At 36.9% G+C, this 23,049-nt stretch overlaps 2 protein-coding genes across 2 annotated transcripts; one reads left to right on the forward strand and one right to left on the reverse strand.

The window, feature by feature from the left end:
• Positions 1 to 8,694: 8,694 nt before the first annotated feature.
• Positions 8,695 to 11,015, forward strand: LOC134795695 (uncharacterized). Its single transcript, XM_063767629.1, has 2 exons — positions 8,695 to 8,972; positions 9,857 to 11,015. Exons 1-2 carry the CDS (start codon positions 8,695 to 8,697, stop codon positions 10,752 to 10,754), a joined length of 1,176 nt encoding a protein of 391 aa, XP_063623699.1. The 3' UTR covers positions 10,755 to 11,015.
• Positions 8,895 to 10,986, reverse strand: LOC134795702 (uncharacterized). The gene is made up of 2 exons (XM_063767638.1): positions 10,791 to 10,986; positions 8,895 to 9,830 (listed from the first exon to the last, which is right to left on the reverse strand). Exons 1-2 carry the CDS (start codon positions 10,984 to 10,986, stop codon positions 9,010 to 9,012), a joined length of 1,017 nt encoding a protein of 338 aa, XP_063623708.1. The 3' UTR covers positions 8,895 to 9,009.
• Positions 11,016 to 23,049: the final 12,034 nt, after the last annotated feature.

Genomic DNA, 23,049 nt, shown 5'->3' on the forward strand with positions numbered 1-23,049 from the left:
CTCGAGAAGAGGTCCTTAGAAGATATTTTAACTAACAAAAAACATATATATACTGCATGTTATACATTATTATTATTTTGAATTTTTTATATTTTTAATCGTAAGTTTACAATTTATCGAGATGAAATGCGTTTTAATTATTTACAATTTATTTTAACTTTTTTTTTGGATTTAATAATGCAATACAAACAAAATGTGAACTATTTTTATAATGCAATTATTATTTTTGTTTTGATTAACTTTAAGACTGTGATATAGATATATTATGATTATTTCAATATTTTTAAACGGATTTTAAATAATTTTATACAACAATTTTGCTCATTTATTAAATTAATTATCTTTATTTCACGGTTTATGACCAAAAATAATTTATTATTAGGTATACTTTTTTATTATATTTTATTTTTTATTAAATTTTACAATCTTATTTTTATTCATTCATGACTTCCTAAATGTTGTTATTAAAATTATTTAAATATCTTGACTACTATAAATCAAATATATTTGTTGCTCTAAAAATTAGGTAACCTATTGTTATATAAAATCAGCATAGCATTAAGCATATTTGCAACTTATGATAATGATGAAATGTATTTACTACTTCAAGCTGTAAAAAAAAAAAAAAAAAAATTATGTATATACTTGTAACTAAATGTGAATCTTTTTAAGGAATAATAAAGGCTATAATAATAATAATAAGGCTATTCCCCAAAACAAGCCACAGTGAATAGTTTTATTGTTTCGAACTTATATCACATACTTACACATTTTTTTTATGTAAACATCGATGCCGTAACTGTTATTTTTAAATCTGTGCCGCCGGTCGTAGCCGCCTACGAGCTACGCGTAGCAGCGCTACGGCGTAGCCGGGGCTCGTAGCGTTAATCTTTATGTAAATGTCTCACATAACAATATTAGGGTCGCAATCCTCCTTTATTTGGGTCAGGACGTTTTCTCTATCTGACCATAAATATGAGGGAACGGAGAAAGCTTGCGATCTAAGTTCTAGCTATTTCTATACACCTGAGATAACAAAGGCCCCCGCCGCGTCTGTCTGTTTGTGTGTATGTATGTTCACGATAAACTCAAAAACTACTAAACGGATTTTCATGCGGTTTTCACCTATCAATAGAGTGATTCTTGAGGAAGGTTTAGGTGTATAACTTGCTAAGGTTTTGTGTAACCCGTGCGAAGCCGGGGCGGGTCGCTAGTGTAATATTTCAACATTTTTCTTTTCGTTTATTAATAATGTCATATTATTGTCATATTATGTAAAATGAATAAATATGTCAATTTCCCCCAACAACAATGCGCCCATTATACTAGTATTAAGACGGGTCGTCGTGTTCTCAGCGGCATCGTTAACGAACAGCACGGACAGACACTAGACACTACAACACTTGAGACAATTGATTGCTCAAGCAAGTTCAGTATTTTACTTATTTATTCCGGCGTCCGCGCTTGCACGGAGCGGAGCGGGTAACAACAAATAGTATGAGCAACGCTAAAGATCGAAATATTGCGTGTATGTATGTTGTTGGTATACAATATTTTTTTTAATAAAATGTACGGAATCGTATGGAACCATTATTTTTTTCCTATTTAGAAGTTGAAATTTTTTTTTTTTAACTTTGAGGTCGTGTATTTTTTTTATTATTCCCGTATATTTTTTAAGTTTCCAATTTATTGTGATAAATTGCTAATTTTCAATCTATTTAACTAGATTTAGTTATACAATTTAACATGTGTCAACAACCCTATTGCACCCGCGTACACCGTGCGCTCGCTCTGTGCACTCGCGCCATCTAGCGGGCTCACTTCATGGATAGTTCTTGTAAACATCAACCAATAGCATTTGGTTATAATCCATCTCTTAATCGCTCCGCTGTAATGCTTTGATTCCTCTCATCTCCGCCTCAGTGGAAAGCCTATATAAAAAAGTAAAATAAGAAAAACAGTATACAAATGTAAAAATGTTTTTTCGGTGGATTAGTTGCCAGTTCTTTGTTTTTCTAGGTAAATATTTCAACCTAATTATCAATCTTACGAGAGATTTCTAGTTAATACAATTTAAAATACCTTCAAACTAACACAACTTTTTCTTTGTAAATACAACGTTGCATTTTTACGTCCAAGACGTGCTCCAACGTCCAACAAGTGTCGAAGAAAGCCAGTTTCCCAACAAATCCGATGTGCAAGCAAATCATAAGCAAGACCTAAATGAGTACCGGCAAGTTAAGCACCCACGCCCTCTGTTCAGCACGACTCTAATCATGAGATTGCCTCCCACCATTCACTTACGAACCATCGTATCTCTTTATAGATGTTCTGGCAAAAGTTAACACTAATCCGCGTAGTTAAAGTCGATTTTTCGTTGTCAATACGAGGTTATATGAGGTTTTTATTGAATAGTTAGCTAGTAAGTTGCTATGTTTGTATGTACAAAGTAACAAAGCTAACCGCAACGCAGGGCTGCTTGTGGTCTTGAGACCGCAGGTTTTTATATGTGACGGGTACAGACTAGTGGTAAATAGGGGAATAAGTAAAATACAGTAATTTTGTTAAGCGCTTTGACATAAACAGGGTTTCAAAACAGCTTGGAAACTATTAAGTTTCTTTTTGTTTTTTTGTTTTTTGGGTTCGTCATCCGGTTAAACCTGAAGTTGCCATGGTTACCAGTACAATTTGACACGGTTAACGGTTTAATCGCTTAACCCCGGGTTAGTGGAATGGTGCAAGTGGCGCTAATATAGATATTTCGAATTTCCATCATATAAATCCTCCACTATTCAAGTTACCTACCTAAATAAGTAAAATAGCCTAAAACAGTAAGTATGTAAAGAGAGGAGCCTATTTCTGCCAACAAACTGTTATACAGTTTGACGGAGGTTGTACCTATTATGTAAAAATATGCTGTTTCCGTGAATAAATGGTTTATTCTTTTTAATGTTTTTTTTTATGCCGAAACAAAACCGTTATTACGGTCATACACTACCATTTGTATCTTATTGGATTTCACGGGCCTATAAATTCCGGTCTTTTGATAGGCTTGCGTGAAGAGCTTTAATGTCATGTATAACGCCTGCTGGAACCCGTTCATAGGCGCAACAATAGACACCCATGAACCGGTCGGTCTCAGCAGGCATCGGGACTATTGTAGAAAAAGTGAACAGTATACCGGTCTATAGATTGAAGTGTATTGTTAAATCAACAACGCAATAAAAACATTCTACGAATTTTGCTTTTTGCTACTTACTTATTTAGTCTGCAATCCAATTTTCATTCCCAGGCTGTATCTGGTCGGGCTTACACAAATTTCGCAATGCTCGGACCACTACCAGTAATAAAGAAAGCAATGTCATAAATTATTTGGTTCGTGTTCTTATTTCTTATTCTAGAACAGGACATAGCACACCGCATAGAGTGGCATTTAGATTTAAGAGATCGGTAATTGATTTGATATTATTATGATATTTTTTCTATGCACGCTCATTGACCGAGCGAGCGACAAGCGCTTAATCTCTTCTGGGGCAAAAATGCTATCGTATGTCTGTCCGATTGTTCTCCATTCTCCATTCGTCCGACGTAGTCTTATTTCTCTCAAACGATTCTCGTGAAATTTTGTGAGCAATTTCGATAATTGTGGAATATTTTTTCGAATAAGTTTTTGGATTATTTGAGTTTTTGGTTTTAGAATTGAGCAGGAAAGCGGACCCTGGCGCTAGGGCGGGAAAACGCTAGGTTGAAGAAGAATAAGTTATTGGATTATTTCCTAAATGGTGGAACCATTGATTCAGTTTTAAATAGTATAGACCAGGGGTCACCAATTAGTTTCTTCAGGGGTCCGATTTTTTTAAATAATGTGACCATCGCGGTCCGTTTCTACTTGAGTTTATTAAATATGTATTAAAATTATATAGCTCGGCGGTAGAAGCGCTGGTGGCCTAGCGGTAAGAGCGTGCGACTTGCAATCCGGAGGTCGCGGGTTCAAACCCCGGCTCGTACCAATGAGTTTTTCGGAACTTATGTACGAAATATCATTTGATATTTACCAGTCGCTTTTCGGTGAAGGAAAACATCGTGAGGAAACCGGACTAATCCCAATAAGGCCTAGTTTCCCCTCTGGGTTGGAAGGTCAGATGGCAGTCGCTTTCGTAAAAACTAGTGCCTACATCAAATCATGGGATTAGTTGTCAAGCGGACCCCAGGCTCTCATGAGCCGTGGCGAAATGCCGGGATAACGCGAGGAAGAAGAAGAAGAGGTCGGCGGTCCGCATCCAGACCCGCGGTCCGCCATTTGGTGACCCCTGGTATAGACGATAAATGCAATGCAAGTCGCACTAAAGGCACTGTATAATCTTGTCAATATGAAATCAAGAACAAATTTTCAAATCCGAATGCCGGTTTTGGGCTTAAAATTCGCAGCTACGAGTATTTTACGGAGCCACGTAGGTACTGTGTTATTCTTTAGATTATTATTATATTTTATTCCTTGCTATAGTTTTATGTTCATGAGGGAAATAGTTTACAAAACACTAAACACTACTTTGTTGCAATTTCGCAAGAAAGAATGCTTAATGGGTACGGGTATACAAAAAATAGGTACCGTAAAATGGGGTGAGTAGGTGCAAAACTGACATTCAAACATCGATAACATTTTATTTTTACATATGCAAACTGAATGGTGTATATAATAAGTGTTCCGGACGTTTGTATTTTAGTTTTTATTTTATTTTGGGTAGTTCCATATCATAACTTTGACGATAAACAGGAAATCCCACCTCACCCCGTAGTCCCTCGTATTTGGGGTGAGTTGGGTTTTCATACACAGGTGATTTTGGAAGATTGTTAGATGGATTTTTTTTTATTATGTGTATTACTATAGCTCCATTTTAAATTGGATTACATTATTTTTGAAGCAGTAGCCTTGAAATTCCATCTCACCCCCCTTTCATCTCTTCTCTCCCCATTCATGATCCAACTCTCCCCGTGAACCCTACCCCCCCATTTTACGGTACTAAAGCACTATATAGGCAGATTAAGACAGTCGAAGAAAGTATGTTGAGAGACTAAAGTATGTACAAATACTGACAATATATGCCGAAATAGGTGTCGAAAACAAGATATAAATATTATAAATACAATATTGGTATTACATCAATACCTTATTAAATATAATGATGACTATGAAAAATAAACATATTAGCTGCAATAGTAATGTAGCTGCAGTTGCATTACTACACACATTACACACACACACATACACACACACAAACACATTACTTTACACACACAACACATTTGTTGCGACATTACAGCGGCGGCGTTGAAGCCGCCGCAGTATCTATAAATTTCCTTGATTAAAAAAAATTAAATAGTTTATTACACACATTATAAGGAAGTTTACAAACAAAACTCTTACCCCCTTATTCATAAACGCGCTACAAACCTCAATTACCTAATAATCATTTGTCCTATCTGTCATTTTGACTTATGTATTTCTATGAAAGGGATAAAACAAAATTTAACTAAATCAGACCCGTAAAGTTTTATGAATAAGGGGGTAAATCTATTATTATTTAGATTAAATGAGCGACGGACTAAACGTCAACAGGTGCAGTTGACGTCCGAACGTCACCTATTCAAACGCATAGCTGGGCAGAAGTCCGTTAATCCGTTAATCGTTAATTAAGGAAGTTAAGTTTTCAAGTAACGAATAAAATTTTAAGTTAAGTTTAAAAACCTGTAACGGACTTGTTAACTTCCGTTAACTTTCCTTAAGTCCGTTAATCGTTAATACCTAAGAACCTACTCACACCAAGGCCGCGCGCTGCCGCGCCGCGCCGATCACGTTCCGACTAGTTTGCGTTAGGTTTGCACCTTATATGGCAGATGCTAGCGAATGATATTTTTATTGGCTATGCTATTATTAATTAGTAATGATTACCATGTTAATTAGTAGATTAGTCTTTAATAAAAATCAAAAATTATGATTATTTGTACTAGTTTTATTTCCTATTGCTTATATTTACGATTTCGAGTTAACGATTAACTTTAACTTCCGTTAAAACTTTTGAACTTCGTTAAACGTTAAAACGTTACTTACGTTTTAACGTTTAACGAAGTTTACTTTATATTTAACGGATTAACGATTAACGAAGTTAACTTTTTGATTAACGGTGCCCAGCTCTGTTCAAACGGCGTCACAAGGCGTCACATCACATTAGGCAGTCTTATTAAATGTCACACTTTGAAGTTAGTATAAATAAATAAATGATAAATTTATCATAAGTAGTACATAACTTACATTAATTTGCTTGTAGCCCTGTACCTAAACGCGTACGAGCCGTACGAGGGCCGTTGAAGTATTTCAATTGAAAACCCGCTAAATGCGGAATCCGGCAAGTTTAATGATGTGGTGAAATTTTAATGCCGCTCGGCGAAACCTATGACTGCGGGGTAAGGGCGCGTTCACACCAACTCTACCTATAAATATATCACAAGAAGCGAAGTGAGACTTACTCACGAAGTCGAATATATTATATACCTTATATACCTACCTATATAACATTAAATGTCAACTATAAAAATGGCGAGATTATCATCTTTAGCACTATAGTATTTTTCAAATAGCTTGGGTACGGTGACAGAGCTGTCATGTCATAGCCATATAATTTATACCTAAAAACTCAAAATCTCGTAAAGCCCGCCCAAGCTATTCGAAAAATACTTTCATACTTTCTCATTATCTTATTACCTACTTAAAAGCTTTTCAGAATGTTTTAGAAATAACTGTGGTGATATACAAAGTTACCTTACACTTTGCCTTCCGTATTCATTATACAGGGATATTACTTACTTTTTTAAGAATCTTAACTAACGTGATTATAAGACACTATTTGTTTAAAGATTTCACCGCACAAAGTGCCTGACTCAGAACCTTACTTCTGCTGAGGTCTTATCAATCCTATATTTTTTTAGTGTTGTATAATTTGTTTGCCATGTGTGTCTAATTCTTAAAGCTAAAGGCGTTAACACACGCCCAGCTGTCACAGACAAAAGCGAACAGACGCCGCACGACAAGTGCTGTTTACTCATAACGAGTACAGTCGGCGTTATTTGGAAAAGGAATTGGGTCAACGATGTTTGGGGGCCGTTTGTTTTGCTAAGGGTGATTATGATAGCTGCTTGTAGAGATACTTATATTATGCTCACGAGCGTAATTAAATGTAGCTTTTGTTTTAATTGTATTAAGAAACGAGCAGTATCATTTGTTGTTAATTATGAAGTGTGAAGAAATAAGTAATCTGCTTTTTTACAGTTCGTGAATTCACGAATACTATTGAAGTATTCTACTTTTTTACGTAAAAACCTACGGAAAAATCGCCCAGAGACTGATGAACTCATTGTAGAGTTTTGCGGGGCTATGACTATATTTAAGAATACCATTGTATTTAATTACATAAATAATAAAAAATAATTTGCGACTTTGTGCAGTGCTATGCAGAAGTGTAGAATACAATACAAATAATCATTATTACATACGTAATTATATTATTATAAAAGAATACAGAATAACAGCAACACATGTAGAAGTAAACAACAGGCGGTCTTATCGGCGGAGAATACCTATTCCCCGAATAATCTGTCTTATCCCCATTTAGGCTCATAATGGCGTAGCCACTAAATACCCTGGGACCCATAACAATCTAAACTTGGTTAACACATGTGGCCGACTGTACATCGGCAGACGTGCCGCGATTAGTGGTGTTTCAGCGGTAATTTAACTAATTATGGCATGTAGAACCGATTGAGAGGAAATAATTATAAACGTGGCGTGTATACAATTAGACATGATGTATAGTATATGTATGTATAAATAATTGTATATATCTACCGGAGATGATTATCACTCTACATTACAACTAATAATATATTATTGATCGATACAACAAACAATCAGTCAGATTTATACTTATATGTAATATAATATTGTCATTTATTAATTTTCTTTTCTTTTGCTTTTGTAAGAATTTGATTTGTTTTCTTAAACAGCTACGTATTTGTATGATTTGATACACATATATACATATTATTAAATCAAATTTCTATAAAGAAAAATACCTACTGTATGTAATTGCATGAATTCTATAGTAATTTAAATTGTATTTTTTCTTATATACTCGTAATGCATGTTAATTATAAGATGTAATGTTTTGTATAGATGTGACCCGCCGAGTTTGTTGCCTTTCCCATATTGGGATACCCTCCTCCAATAGAGGGGGGATTTAAATCTTCTCGAGGCAGAGGTGTAGGGTTGGAGCCGGTGAAGCTTTATTTGACGTTCATAAGTGCATTGTAATATGCCTACTTGAATAATAAACTCTTTATCTTTGATATAGGTAAATATGAAGTAATATAATTAATAAGACATATACATACATACGAATGACATATTCTCATCAGATATACCTGTCATGCGGTATAGAAGACATTTGATCAACAGCCCGTTCACACAGAGTATCCGTATTTACGGTACACGTTTTAACGGATACAACAAAAAAATATGCTTTGTTCACACATAGGCACCGTATAACGTTCAACGTATCCGGCATTAACTGAGAGCCCGTTCACACATACGTAGTCTCCGTAATTACGGACACGTCAGTATACCACCGCTAGTCTACCAGGATGGACGTTGTCGTGTTGTATTGGTACTATCGCCAGCGGAGACGGTACAATCGGCGTTATTGGCAGCATCCACTCTTGGTGCAAAGAGGTAGAGCAGGTGCTTACAGTTTACTCATGAGTCAGTTGCGGGGAGACGACTCAAAATTTTTTAATTACTTTCGTATGTCGATGTCTTCTTTTGATCATCTTCTTAAACTACTGGAAAAGGATTTAAAAAAGCAAGACACTAATTGGAGGAAAAGTATCTGCCCTGAAGAAAAACTAGCAATATTTTTAAGGTAAGTACTTTTTATTTTTACTCAAACGTTTACAATATTAAAACCCAGACATATCTAGCGTGTTCTCATCACTGCACGTAGATTGTACTGATGGTGATGGTGTACTATCACTATACACTATAATCTGGTCTTGTAAAATTTGTATTTGGTTACTAGCACCAGATGCTTGGGTATAATACCCTTGTGTTTGGTGATTAATAGCACCAGATGCTTGGGTAAAATACCCTTGTGTTTGGTGATTAATAGCACCAGATGCTTGGGTAAAATGCCCTTGTGTTTGGTGATTACTAGCACTAGATGCTTGCGTATATGGAGATGACCAATTGGTTGACGGGTTAACTTTCCTTCTTTTAATATCTTGCAATAGTTTAATAACTCCAGACTGAAATTCTAGAATTTCATCATCATTTAGCACAGCCAAGGACGGCAAAATACCTTTGAAGAATAAGAGATTACGATCATCCGGTTCAATGTTCTTGGGTTTTATCTGGTGGTCTATGTAGGCCATCATTTTAGCATCTAATTCATTTAATCTTTTTGTTGGTGCTCTTCGTTTTGTCGGGGGGGATTTTGTTTGAGTGTCATTGCGAATATGTTCAATCTCGTCACCGTCATCTCCGTTTGTTTTATTATTTTTGTTTACTGCCGTGGTGTTAACCTCATCAGTTTTTTCAGCACAGGCACTTTCGTGCGTTTCACCAGGCTCAATAATATTTTTTAAAAATAACATCTGATGATGATATTTGTACGGCTTTATCTTTGAGACAGCAGAACCAGATGTCTTGCAATTCTTTTTATCTTTTAACGTTCTCACCCAAGCATCTCTAATCTGTCTCCACTTTTTTATAACATATTTTCCTGAAACAAAAAAATTTTTTTTTCAGATATGTAGCATCCGGATGTTCATTTAAAGATCTTCATTACACCTATCGTGTTGGTGTATCGACCGTTAGCAACATTATAAAAGACGTTTCAAGATGCATATGGAATAATTTGAGTGCTGTATATATGCGACTTCCTGCATCAGTCGATGAGTGGAAACAGATAGCAGATGGATTTAACAAAAGAGCAAATTTTCCACACTGTCTCGGTGCAGCAGATGGAAAACATGTCAGACTTAAAAAACCACAAAATAGCGGTTCAATGTATATGAATTACAAGGATTTTTTTTCCATCGTATTATTAGCGATCGTAGACTCTGACTATCGCTTCGTATACGTTAGTGTTGGATCTTATGGGAAAGAATGTGATTCATCAATATTCAAGGAGACAACATTTTGGAAAATGATGCTAGACGGCAGTTTACAAATACCAGCACCATGCCCATTATCAACAAACTCAGAGTTGAGAGTTCCATATGTGATCATTGGAGACGAAGGTTTCGGATTACATGAAAATTTACTTAGGCCGTTTGGCGGGACGCACCTGGACAAAAATAAGCGAATATTCAACTATCGCTTGACTAGAGCTAGGAGATACGTTGAATGTGTTTTCGGTATCTTAGCTAATAAGTGGAGAATATTCCATCGACCTTTAGACACTGATAAAACAACAGCTATATGGATCGTTAAGGCATGTACTGTTCTACACAACTTTATCAGGGATGAGGAGGGTTTAATCTCAAACAGTGATAATAGCGTATCTGAAGAAGTTCAACTCGAAAACCTACCTAATGAGAGAAGGACACGAGGTGGTAATGCTGCTAATTCAGTTCGAACAGAATTTATGAACTATTTTATGTCCGAAGCTGGGTCGGTTTCATGGCAGGACCAATCTATCTAGAATATACCTCAATTCAAATATAAAACGAAAACTTACCGAACTCTTGTCTTTGTTTTTGTTCCATATCCTCAAAATCTTTGTTTAAAATAACGCATATTTCGCGCCAACTTGCAGTACTAGCAGTCTTGTCTTTGTATTTATCTAGCGTCTTGTCCCAAAGAACTGGTCTCTGTTCCATTAAACTAATTAACAATTCCTTGTCTATTAAGTTATCCCATTCCTTGATTGACATGGTTGGTCGCAACAAAAGCACGCGTTCTTTAATGAATGCAAAATAGACAATGCGTGCATGTACAAACTTGTTTGTCTAGCTGCACCGCTCCCCCCGCCCCCCACACCACACACAGTTTATATCCAGTAAAAACGTACGGATACATGACGGATACGTATTCCGTTCATCCAGTATTCGATGACAAAACGGAATGTCACAATTTTACGGACCGTTATTTTTTACTGTATACTGAATACTGTGTCATATGTGAAGTCGCTCATACAACTCCATACGCCATCAATGAAAAAAAACGTATACGATAAAACGGAACAGTAAAACGGACACCCTGTGTGAACGGGCTGTAATACATAACTTTCATCTAACGCTAAGGTAAAGTATAAAACTATTTTCTATATAACATTCGTTGGCTATATGACGTGTCAAATAACTCATCATGAGTTTTAGAATGTCTCTTACGGCTTATTATTATTATTATTATTATTACTAGCTTTTGCCCGCGGCTTCGCACGCGCAGGAGAGTTTTTTTAATTTTGTTTTTTTTTACGGACTGAACAGTGACTGACCTTAGTCTCACCTGCTGGAAAGTGATGGCAAGGCCGAAGGTGTAGCTCAATATTTCAGTAAAAGCTTATTCACAGTATTCACTCTTGACTTGAAGACACCAGTACGGTTACCATCAGTTTGTCACTGACATAAACGCCGTCGAGAACGTAATTTACTTTCTATACATCTCGCTCGCACTCGCATATTAGTGCAAACGGGATGTATAGAAAGTAAATTACGTTCTCGACGGCGTTTATGTCAGTGACAAACTGATGGTAACCGTACTGAATTGTAATTATATATATCGATTAATCGAGCTCGACTTATTTAATATAATCTAATGTACGTTTTGTACCTAACACCTTTTAATTTATATTTTTTATTTATGTAGTTGTAGCCTTTTGTACCTATAGCACCTCCTTATACACTACATTAGTGGTTCTCCCTTGGATTGCTAGAGGACGATAAACATTGGGACTCAACTTTAGAGGAAGCTGCGTTGTGCGATTCTCCCTTCAAGCTGCGCGAACTTTTCATAATAATGTTAGTTTTTTGTCAACTTACTGACCCGTTAAGTCTCTGGGAAAAATATAAGGACAGTTTTTCGGACGACATTAAACGGCAACTTGAGAGAGAATTGCAAAATGGTGCGGAGTTTTACATGGATGAAGTGTATCAGTGTGTGTGATTTGCTGATACCTAGCGGAGGTGTCACGGTTTACCTCGGGGTGGGTTTGCTGATACCTAGCGGAGGTGTCACGGTTTACCTCGGGGTGGGCTTGCTGATACCTAGCTACTGCTTCTCTGTGTACATCAGGGTTCATTTTTTGGTAATTGCTTACGGCAGCTTGGTGATCTGATGATTTGTTTTGCATATATTTATTTGCAGCAGCTTTTAGTTGTTTGTTCCGTGTAGTATTCGTGAACCTAGCACGGCGTTTTTTAGTAACTGTTTTGGTAGCGGTAAGAGATAATGATGAGTCTGATTCTAAATGGGGTGGTGGGGTGGTAATCTCTTCATTCCTTCTCGTGGTAATCTTCTTGGCAACCACAGAGAGGAGTGAAGAAGGGGGCTCTGATATTGTGGGTCTTACGAGTAATTCACTGCGAATATATACGTCAAAATAACCGCTAGACAAATCACTTGAAAATTGCCCCACCGGATTACCCACAGTACCAACTCTCATATATAGCTCATTGTTGCGGTAAACTTCGAAAACCCACGGAAACAGTTGTCCTGCCGCTACCAACTCGCAGAGACTACCGTAAGTAAACGGGCGCGACATTTCAAGGCAGTATTCAACGGAGCAGGCCGCGTAGCCAAGATGCCAATCGCTTACTCTCCGTAGCGATCGAAACGCAACTGTCACTATCGCGCTAATATGGAAGAGTGATAGAGAGACATAATGCTTTTCGTTGTCGAAGCGATAGCGATTGTAACCTTGGCTAGGCCGGCTGGAGTAATTATCACCGTTACTGTTATGAGACATAATAACAAACTCCTCCCAGTTGGCCACCACGTGACTAACGATTTGCTCGCGCACCTCCCTGGCCTTCACCTGCGTATCATACAGAAGATAGGAGATGGCGCGAAATAGACACTGCTGACAGGCTCCATCTCCAATTATAGGTACTACGGTGTGAGCCAACATGGTCCCATCAATATTCAACGATTCAACAGCCATTGTAGGTATTAGTGAAATTTTCCCTGAGCTAATAGCTAAAAAAATTTACTTTAAGGCATTGCATTCTCAAAAGTCTGGATCATGTGTGGCTGTAAATCAGCGTGTATGTTACAACCGTCTATGCTATCTTCGTAATTAGCATTCCCCACCAGGGGCCATAGTTCACGTCGGCTACGTTATATTTTAATTTTGATCCCATTTTTGTAATTAGCGTCCCACAAAACCATGGAAATGATACCCATATTGATATTTTGAAATTTCAACCCCATTGCACCCCCACCAGGGGGATGATTGTTCACTTCGGCTACGTTAATTTTAATTTTGATGCCATTTTTGTTATTAGCGTCTCAAAATACTATGAAAACGATAACAATATTGATATTTTGAGATATCAACCCTATTGGGGACTTTTCCCCCTCTTAGGGGTTCAATTTTCAAAAAACCTGAAACACGTGTTTACTCATTTATCTTTAGGAATACTCCTGTGAAATTTGGAATAAAATAGTCTAACTAATCTTGTTTCCCCATACAAACTTTGGACCCCCATTTCACTCCTTTAGGGGATGAATTTTGAAAAATCCTTTCTTAGTGGACCCCTAGACCTTATAAGGAATCTAGTTGCCAAATTTGGACTTTCTAGTCCCAGCGGTTTGGGCTGTGCGTTGATTTAAGTCAGTCAGTCAGTCAGGTCTTTCACGTTTATATATTTAGATTATTGTGTTGTAGTGGGCCTTTGAGTGTCGCATCGACCAGCATTGATCTATTGTGACGGCCCTTTAAAGTTCATTACTAATGATTAGATTAGATTAGATTAGATTTATTTATTTCACAACATATGATTACAGTACAAATTACATTAATGTCAATTTATAAGAATCTATATTGTGATCGTCAGAAATAAATTTAAATAATAGCAAGATAATCCAAATTAATTAATTTCATTAATAATACATAAGATGAAAAATTTCACCTGAGAAGGATCGTCAAATAATAACAATAATAAACAAAGACAATGTCAAGAATAGGTATGCGAATATAAATTATACAGTTATGTCAAAAAATTCACTTATTGAATATAATGGGTTGTCCAGTAAAAAGTTTCTCAATCGACGCTTGAATGTTGTATCGGATGTTTCCGTCCTTATTTCTGCAGGTAATCGCTCATAATAAGTCGGACCGATAACACGCGGGTTTTTTGCTGCAAGCGCCATGCGACGTGGAACTGTTCGTAATCGACCTGTAGTTCTAATGTTTATACCAGATACCTCAACGCGTTTAAACAAACATAAGTTATTTCTCACGTACATAATGATTTCGAATAAATATAATGAGTAGTGCGTCATTATTCTATGCGTTACAAAAAGGTCTCTGCATGAATGTCTACGCTTCACACCCGCTAGCGTTCGTATTGCCTGTTTTTGCATAATAAACACTCGATTGGCATCCGTAGAGTTCCCCCAAATGAGTACACCATATGTCATAAGTGAGTGGAAGTGAGCATAGTAGACCGATTTTAATGAAACGTACGAAATAAGGGGTTTCAACTTCCGTAACGCAAAGACCGCACCACTCAATCTATTGCATAGCTGGTCAACATGGCACTTGCAGTTAAGATTCGAATCCAACATAAAGCCAAGGAACTTCGTTTCATAGCACATTGGCATAGGGCAGTCTACTACACATGGGGTCGTGTTAGTCATCCGTCCTGAGAATAACATTACGTTAGACTTGCTGACGTTAAGAAGTAACCCATTTGCAGCAAACCACCGCTCCAACTGTCTACATGCCTCGTTGATGTTCTCACCAAGTTGCTCGTACACGGAGAAAAAAATCTAGTGTTCTTTACCAGAATATTGTAAATTTAACTTGATTTTATTGTATTATATGTGACAACTAGACTTTTTTTACACATTAATAGAAAATTCTAGTTCTTTAAAACATCATTTCTAGTTCCTATTACCCACATACCTAGTATCGTCGAAAATAAATTTTGTGTAGTATACAAAACCTATCTGTAGCCATCATTATAGGACAGGGTAGAGTTTATCAGATATTTCATTAGTGTTCACCAGATTTTTTATTAGTTTTAAGTATAATTTTAGCTGACTGAAATAATCAACAATTTCTGTTTACTATATGCAGTATTGGAGAATACCAGATTTATGTTTGTGTTAAATATAATTGTTGTGGCATGAAATAAACAGTATGTTCTGTTTACTATATATATTGTAGAGTTTAACGGGTTTTATATTTGTGTTCAGTAAATCATTATTGCGGACTGAAATTGTTATATACTTACTTACTGTCGAGTGAAACAGAGTTAGGTTAAATATCTTAGGTGAGTCTTCGCTTTAACATGCTTTTGTTGCGACGAAGACTTACCTAAGGTGTTTAACATTATTCTGTTTAACTCGGCAGTAAGTACCTACATTGGCTTAGTCCGCAATAATGATGTTTGTGGTATAGGTGTGATGGCCTGAAACATAAACAGAAAAATCTCAATCCTAAGTAATTACTATGAGCTGCTATGAGTAAAGTAAAAACAAACTTTTTTTTAAATTCGTTTTAATTTTAGTAGTACATAACATAAATTATCGGCCGCAATTTTAGTGAGCGTATGGCAAATATAACACAGAGATAATTTTGGTAGCAAACACAACACACAAACAGAACACTCCAATATAACCTTATCACTATTAGCAACATATGTATACATTTTCAATTAAACCGCTATCCGCTTCGTCCGCCTTTGTTCACTACACACAGACACTTTTATTTGCTAAAACCGGTGATCTAAACAGGAATGCAACCTGATTCATTTATTATTGGCGACACTTGAAATGAACTCTGTCCGGACTTCGGTGAAAATGACAGAATGTTCTGGGCGCTGCGGGCGGCGGCGCAGGGGTGCGAGGGGCCGCAGTTAGCTCATATCGTGGGCTGAACAGTTTTTCGTTACAGGCAAATCATATTTTGTTTAGTGTGCAATAATATTGTAATGCCAACAATTTTTATTGTTGCTGGAACCACTCTTTATTGTTATCATTAAAAAGAGTATGTTAGACAACAGAGAACGTATCTAGTTATGTGTAAAAATATTCATAGTAATCAAGAAATTTCGAGTAAGTAATAGGTATTAAAAATCCGCTAACAGGTACGAGAAAATCTAGTACCTATAAATGAATTACATAAGGTGGACCCTAAACAAAGATTTTGTAATACACACTTTTATTATTGGTGTGTTAAACTAGATGATGGTGAACAGAATTAATAAATATTGTAAACATCGCAATTATTGTAAAGTGTTGTATGCTAAATGCATATTTTACTCTGTTACTATTAGATTGTTACCAAAACGATATCAGAGTTTTAGTGTACTAGAATATTTTAACTAGAATATTCTAATATTGTCCAAAATACAAGTCTATTAAACATGGCTGAAATCTGTTTTCCTACACTAGAAACATAACTACTATACAATCTGGTAATATTGTAAAATATTTTTTTCTCCGTGTACGTTTGCGCGCTGATTATGACCGTAGTGTCATCTGCAAATAGTACTGACAGCCCGGTGGTGATGGCAGACGGGAGATCATTGACGTAGGCTAGAAACAGGGTGTTTCCAAGGGCTGATCCCTGGGGAATGCCTAGTTTGATAAGGCCAATGTCAGACTGGAATCGCTTGCCATTTGAGGACAGTTTAACCTGTTGTCTTCGGTCCGACAAAAATGAAGCGATTAAGCGATGCGCCTCACCCGTCACGCCATAACACTTCAGCTTATCCAGGAGCATTGTGTGACTTATTACGTCAAATGCTTTAGACAAGTCACACATAATACCGGCCATTTTGTGTCGTTTTTCTAAACCTGTTATAATTGTATCGACAATTTTGTGAGCTGCAGCGGTAGTTGACATGTTTCGTCTGTAAGCGTATTGGTTTGGAGTAAGCAGATCGTTACATTCCAGGTATGTCATCAGTGCTGATGACAAAATGTACTATGGTGATCGGCCTGTAGTTATTAACGTCTGTTTTTTCTCCCTTCCCTTTGTATACTGGGCATACCCTTGTACTCTTTAACACGTCAGGGTAGACGCCAGTTTGAAACATCGTGTTGATCAACACAACCAAGATATCAGAAACGACCGGCCAGATACATATGATTATATTTAATGATATATCATATGTATCTACGGTGTCGCGTGTCTTTAACATTGAGATTGTATTGTCTTGTGTAAGAGTTCGGGTGTGACAATAGGGAGACGAAATGAGGGTATGTCTGTGCCACTAAGGTGTTGGTGTAGGTACTGTGCAGATAAGGACTCATCACTTTGAACCACAGACTTGGACGCTATTTGTAAAAAATGTGAATTAAAGGTATTGGGAACCTCACTGTCCGAGATTTTTTCGTTTGAAATTGGGTCATTTAAGGTAAACAATGCCCGTTGCATCCAGAAATTTCCAGATTCTTTGGGCCGTAATGTTCTGTACCTTGGGTTGCACTACGTGTCGCCCTAGGTAGGTACTTCTTTTTGACATTAGTGGTCTCTTACGGCTTACGGTGGTTAAATGCACGGTGGGTAGTAGAGATGTCAGTTTACTCTATCTTATTTCAAAAACCACATTAGATACATAGTGATTTGTCTACTTAAAACAGAGACTTAATGCATAAATAAACAAGTTATCACCTAATCAACACCGCCATGTTGTGAATCTCGACGTAATGCCCATTAATCATTATCACGGGCCCTTTCAACTCTGCCCGAGGCACGGGCTTCCAAACTGCCGGCGGCAGGTGGCCGAAGGGTTAACGCTTTCAGAAAACAGGGTTAAAGTTGGAAAGGAGGTTAAAGTCCTCAAATGTTGGGATCAAATTAAAAATTTCGTGTTTGTTATAAAAAAAACCGGGCAAGTGCGAGTCGGACTCGCACACGAAGGGTTCCGTACCATTATCTATAAAAACGGTCACTCATCCAAGTACTGACCCCGCCCGACGTTGCTTAACTTCGGTCAAAAATCACGTTTGTTGTATGGGAGCCCCACTTAAATCTTTATTTTATTCTGTTTTTAGTATTTGTTGTTATAGCGGCAACAGAAATACATCATCTGTGAAAATTTCAGCTGTCTAGCTATCACAGATCACGAGATACAGCCTGGTGACAGACGGACGGACGGACAGCGGAGTCTTAGTAATAGGGTCCCGTTTTACCCTTTGGGTACGGAACCCTAAAAACAATGTGGTTCGAGTCCAGCTGTACCTATTTAATATTTTTCATTGTAAAGATATTTCATTAATAAAACTCTTTCCTACATAATTATCCAACGAATCGCAATACTGCACCAAAATAACAAACATGACACCAAATAAATAAACAAAAGCTTGATAACTGAATTAGGCACCTCTTTTAAATGTAATAACAAACAACATCACAACCAACAAATACTGGGAAACACTTGTACATCGCATTCCGTTAAAATAAAAAGGATAAAAACTGTAAACTAATATAATTAACTCGTTGCAGCGAATCATAAAATTCTTTGCAACGTATAAAACAGCTCATAAAGCACCGCAACAGAGACGTACTACCGTCCTAGACTACAAAGTCGTATGTCATTATGGAATTTGTATAGAAACATCAGTTTAGCTTGGAAGCATTCTCAGCTTACTTGTTCACTTCTCGCTAGATTAAGCATATAAAAGGACGCGCTCACCACGCAGAAATAAGAATATATACTTACTTATTGGTAATGTATTGAAAATGCGCATGCATCGTTTAGTATGTAAGAGTCTAAGATCTTCACACAATTTTATACTACAACAGCTTTCTTGGCGAGCAAAGAACACCGGTGTCGGCGTAAAAATGAACGGGCTTCGCTGGCTTCGCGCGTTATCGGCTTTGCATAATCGGGGAACTAAATAAAAGTAGCAAATGGCGTTCGATGTTGTAAAAATGTGAACTAAGAGCAAATTTTTATATTATTTGAAATGTAACTGTCAAATATCTGACTCCCATTTCCCTTCATCCTGAACATCGTCTCCATACAAGGCTTTTAAGTAGATCTTTACGGCGGCCTTGTAACATGTCAATGCTAGTAGGTACGTCAGATTATGGTCCCGCGTTTATAATGCGTTACTGTTGTGTTGGAGGCCAAGACTCATTTTGGGTCATCGCGCCAAACTATTAAGTAGTAAGTTTATATTGCGGGTCTAGTAACTCTAGTAGAAAACGATCTATGTCGTAAATTCATAATTCAGCTTCGCAAGTAACAAAAGCCTGGCAACCGGAGCACTAGTCGGTAGTGAGCGAAGTAGCGAATTAGTGGAATTAATGGGTTTGTCCCATTCGCGTCGGCACGGTTAATTACTTTGGTTCACAATGGTTAGGCGCGTTGAGGAGTACTTCACCGTTTCGACGCCATGGGAATTTACACTGATTGAATGAATGAATGAGCATTTAGGTTTGCGTCAAATACTTAGGTACTAGCAAAAAGTTATGAACTGAACCGTAGGTACTGTACGAGTCGGGGTTTCGAATTCACTACCTTTGGTATGGAAGCCGCGTAGTATGTTACTTGTCCCTTAGGAAACTGGATTGACTTCTATAATAATATCCACTTGTGGTTGCATTTTTACACGCATTACACGATAGATTTAAAGCGTAACATAAAAATTCAAAAGTTTCCATAAACGATATTGGCACACTGTCAGCAGCTAGAACAACTTACCTATTTTGTTTTGTTTTCGATGAAGGTGCATAGTTGAAATCACTCTTATTCAATGTAAGGTGAAAACCACATGAAAATTCGTTCAGTAGTTTTTGAGTTTATCGCGAACATACAGGCAGACAGACAGACAGACGCGACGGTGGACTTCGGAATAACACCTGTAAAGTGAACCGACGTTCTTTGACCGCGTTGTCCGCGCGGATTCCAGCCAGTTTCTGGAACAAAGAGAAGCAAGGCTTTGTGAGATTTCTGCAAATTATATTTCACGTTTAACGCAAATGCAAAGTGGTTTGACGCGAACTAAATTACTGGAGGTATGTAGGTACGCGTAGAACAGTCCGTTTAGGGTCCCGTAGTGTCTGATAATCTGGCATGCGAAGGCAAAGGCGTATTTATGACGTGTCTGCGTGTTGAATTGCAGCTTCAAGACTACTTACTTACAAAATTGAAATGTCTTGAGTCTGAGATTGGGACTTGTAGGGAAACAGAGTAACTACTAAGCATTCGCAGAATCCCGAGCGTACGCCAGCCAGCTCCAAGGAAGAAAAGCTTGGACCAACATATGTCGACATCTTCTATAATTGATCCGGACAGCCTAATTCATTATCTAGTTCAATTAAAAAGAAAGGTTACAAGAAACTGGAAGCGGTCCAAACTGGAAGGTCCTTTAAAATGGTTTAGCTATTACTGAAAACTATACAAAAGTAAATAAAACCGGGCAAGTGCGAGTCGGACTCGCGCACCAAGGGTTCCGTACCATAATGCAAAAAAAACGGAAAAAAAATGCAAAAAAAACGGTCACCCATCCAAGTACTGACCACGCCCGACGTTGCTTAACTTTGGTCAAAAATCACGTTTGTTGTATGGGAGCCCCATTTAAATCTTTATTTTATTCTGTTTTTAGTATTTGTTGTTATAGCGGCAACAGAAATACATCATCTGTGAAAATTTCAACTGTCTAGCTATCACGGTTCGTGAGATACAGCCTGGTGACAGACAGACGGACGGACGGACGGACGGTCGGACGGACGGACGGACGGACAGCGAAGTCTTAGTAATAGGGTCCCGTTTTACCCTTTAGGTACGGAACCCTAAAAACAGAACACAACACAAGGCTTCAACTAGCGCTTGACCATTTATACTCAACAAAGGTGTCTAGGTACTAGGGACGGCACGAAAATGAATTTTGCATTCGTTTTTTTAACCAGTTGAAATGTTTGGAAATGGTTTTCCTTTCAGATGGGATGGATTGTCTGTTCCGAGAATTCATTCCCATTTCATTCAATGAATGATCAACATATTTCGAGCGTAGGGGAAAATGAAAGAGTTTATAGGTTTGATATTTTAAGTAGGTGAATGAATTTAATGAATTTAATTTAATAAAACACATACTTTCGGAAAATGTTGTGTTTCATTTGGCGATATTTTTAATGAAACTGTTATCTGGATTTTTTAATATAATTAAAATAAAACGTGATAAAATCTTCCTCATTTCTTCTGCGTTAAAAAAAACCTTTGATCTATACAAATTATTATACTAAGAAAATACTTTAAGATCTACATTCTTGCATTCCCGAGGGAATACTCTTTACTGAAGCATTAAAAAGAAATTGGAACCGTAGTGCTTTAAGAGAACTTTTAATAAGCCATCATTTTCCTCTTTTGTTACTTTTAACTACTACTAATAGAACCTTTCCCGCTAAATGAAAAATCAAGTGCATCGCAAATACAAGGGGAATCATGGAAAAAGCAACAGCGGAGTCGTTTCTTTGTTCAGTGTTGATTTAGTTCGGCAAAGTTAATGAAGAAAAGTGATTTATTCACAAAGCTTTTGTTTTTCTTTGCAATGCGATAATGACGGATTAATTAGTGACTAAATGTTGGTTGACAAGCTATTTTTGCTATGTCTGAAAGCCTATTTGTTTCACAGAGCTGAGCATTTGTAAACCTTATAGAAAGTTGAGAAGTCTTGAGTAGTAGTGTGATAACAATAACTGATAAAGGTGTGATCATCTATTTTATTAGGTAGGTACCTAGTGTAATTGTACTTACTTTACACTTATACACTTACCATTTATACTTACTTGGGATTTAAATACGTTACGTAGATAGGTTAAGTAGTGTAGATAGTTATAAGATAACTACATTAAATATTTATACATTAAAATTTATTATGCTAGATTCAAATTTTACAAGGAATCTGCCATTAAAAACAACTTAAATATAGTATTCACAACTGTGCAATATATTTAATTAAAAAAGAAGTTTGGAATTAGTACATCGTAAATGTGCTTAAATGGAATACTTTTATTTCTATACTATAACACCGGTGCCTGCGGTCGTGGCTAGAGAATAAATGTCAGTAATAAATAATTTCAGTCTCCTTGAGAATATGTAAATTTCACGAACTTCTCAGGATTAAAATAACTGTGGTTGGGTTGGTTTATGCGGATATACATAATATTCATTGTAAGCAACGAAGTACGAATGAGGTACAAAATATAACGTAAATTAAAAGCTATTCTCGGAATGCGTAATGGCCAATGACGGTTTAGTTAGACTGTGTCAAAAGTGGATTGATTAATGAATGAATGAATGAGCCCTAATGGACCAGATTTAAAAAAAAAACACAAGTCTAGCCGTCCTAAAAGTTCTACGTAATTAAGTAATAATTGGGGTTAATTTTTGACTCACAACTTACAATACAAATTGCGCCCTGTAAATGGCTAAATGATAATTCATCAAATAACCAAAATGAACTAGTTTGCTCTACAAAATGCTATTTTTGTTTATTCTAATCCTTTTTTGAGTAATTTCAGTCTCGTAGGAAGCTGCTTATTTATCTTCCTTCCCCGGGGCCGAGATCCGTGCAATATTTACACGAAGGCTCGAGTTACTCGACTCGACTCCACACCACACACAACCATACAGTATGTACGATCTAAAGACCTAACTACACCTGGCTCCTATTTCACCACGGTGACAGGTGCGATAATTCGACAAATGTCACTGTTGCTGACGTCGGGTAAGTAATAGAACGTATACAAACCTATAATATATTGCTCAGAATATATAAATTCAATTAATATAATTTTGAATGGCATAACGTGC

The sequence above is a fragment of the Cydia splendana genome, chromosome 12 (genome assembly GCF_910591565.1).
Source record: "Cydia splendana chromosome 12, ilCydSple1.2, whole genome shotgun sequence".
NCBI classification, from domain to species: domain Eukaryota; kingdom Metazoa; phylum Arthropoda; class Insecta; order Lepidoptera; family Tortricidae; genus Cydia; species Cydia splendana.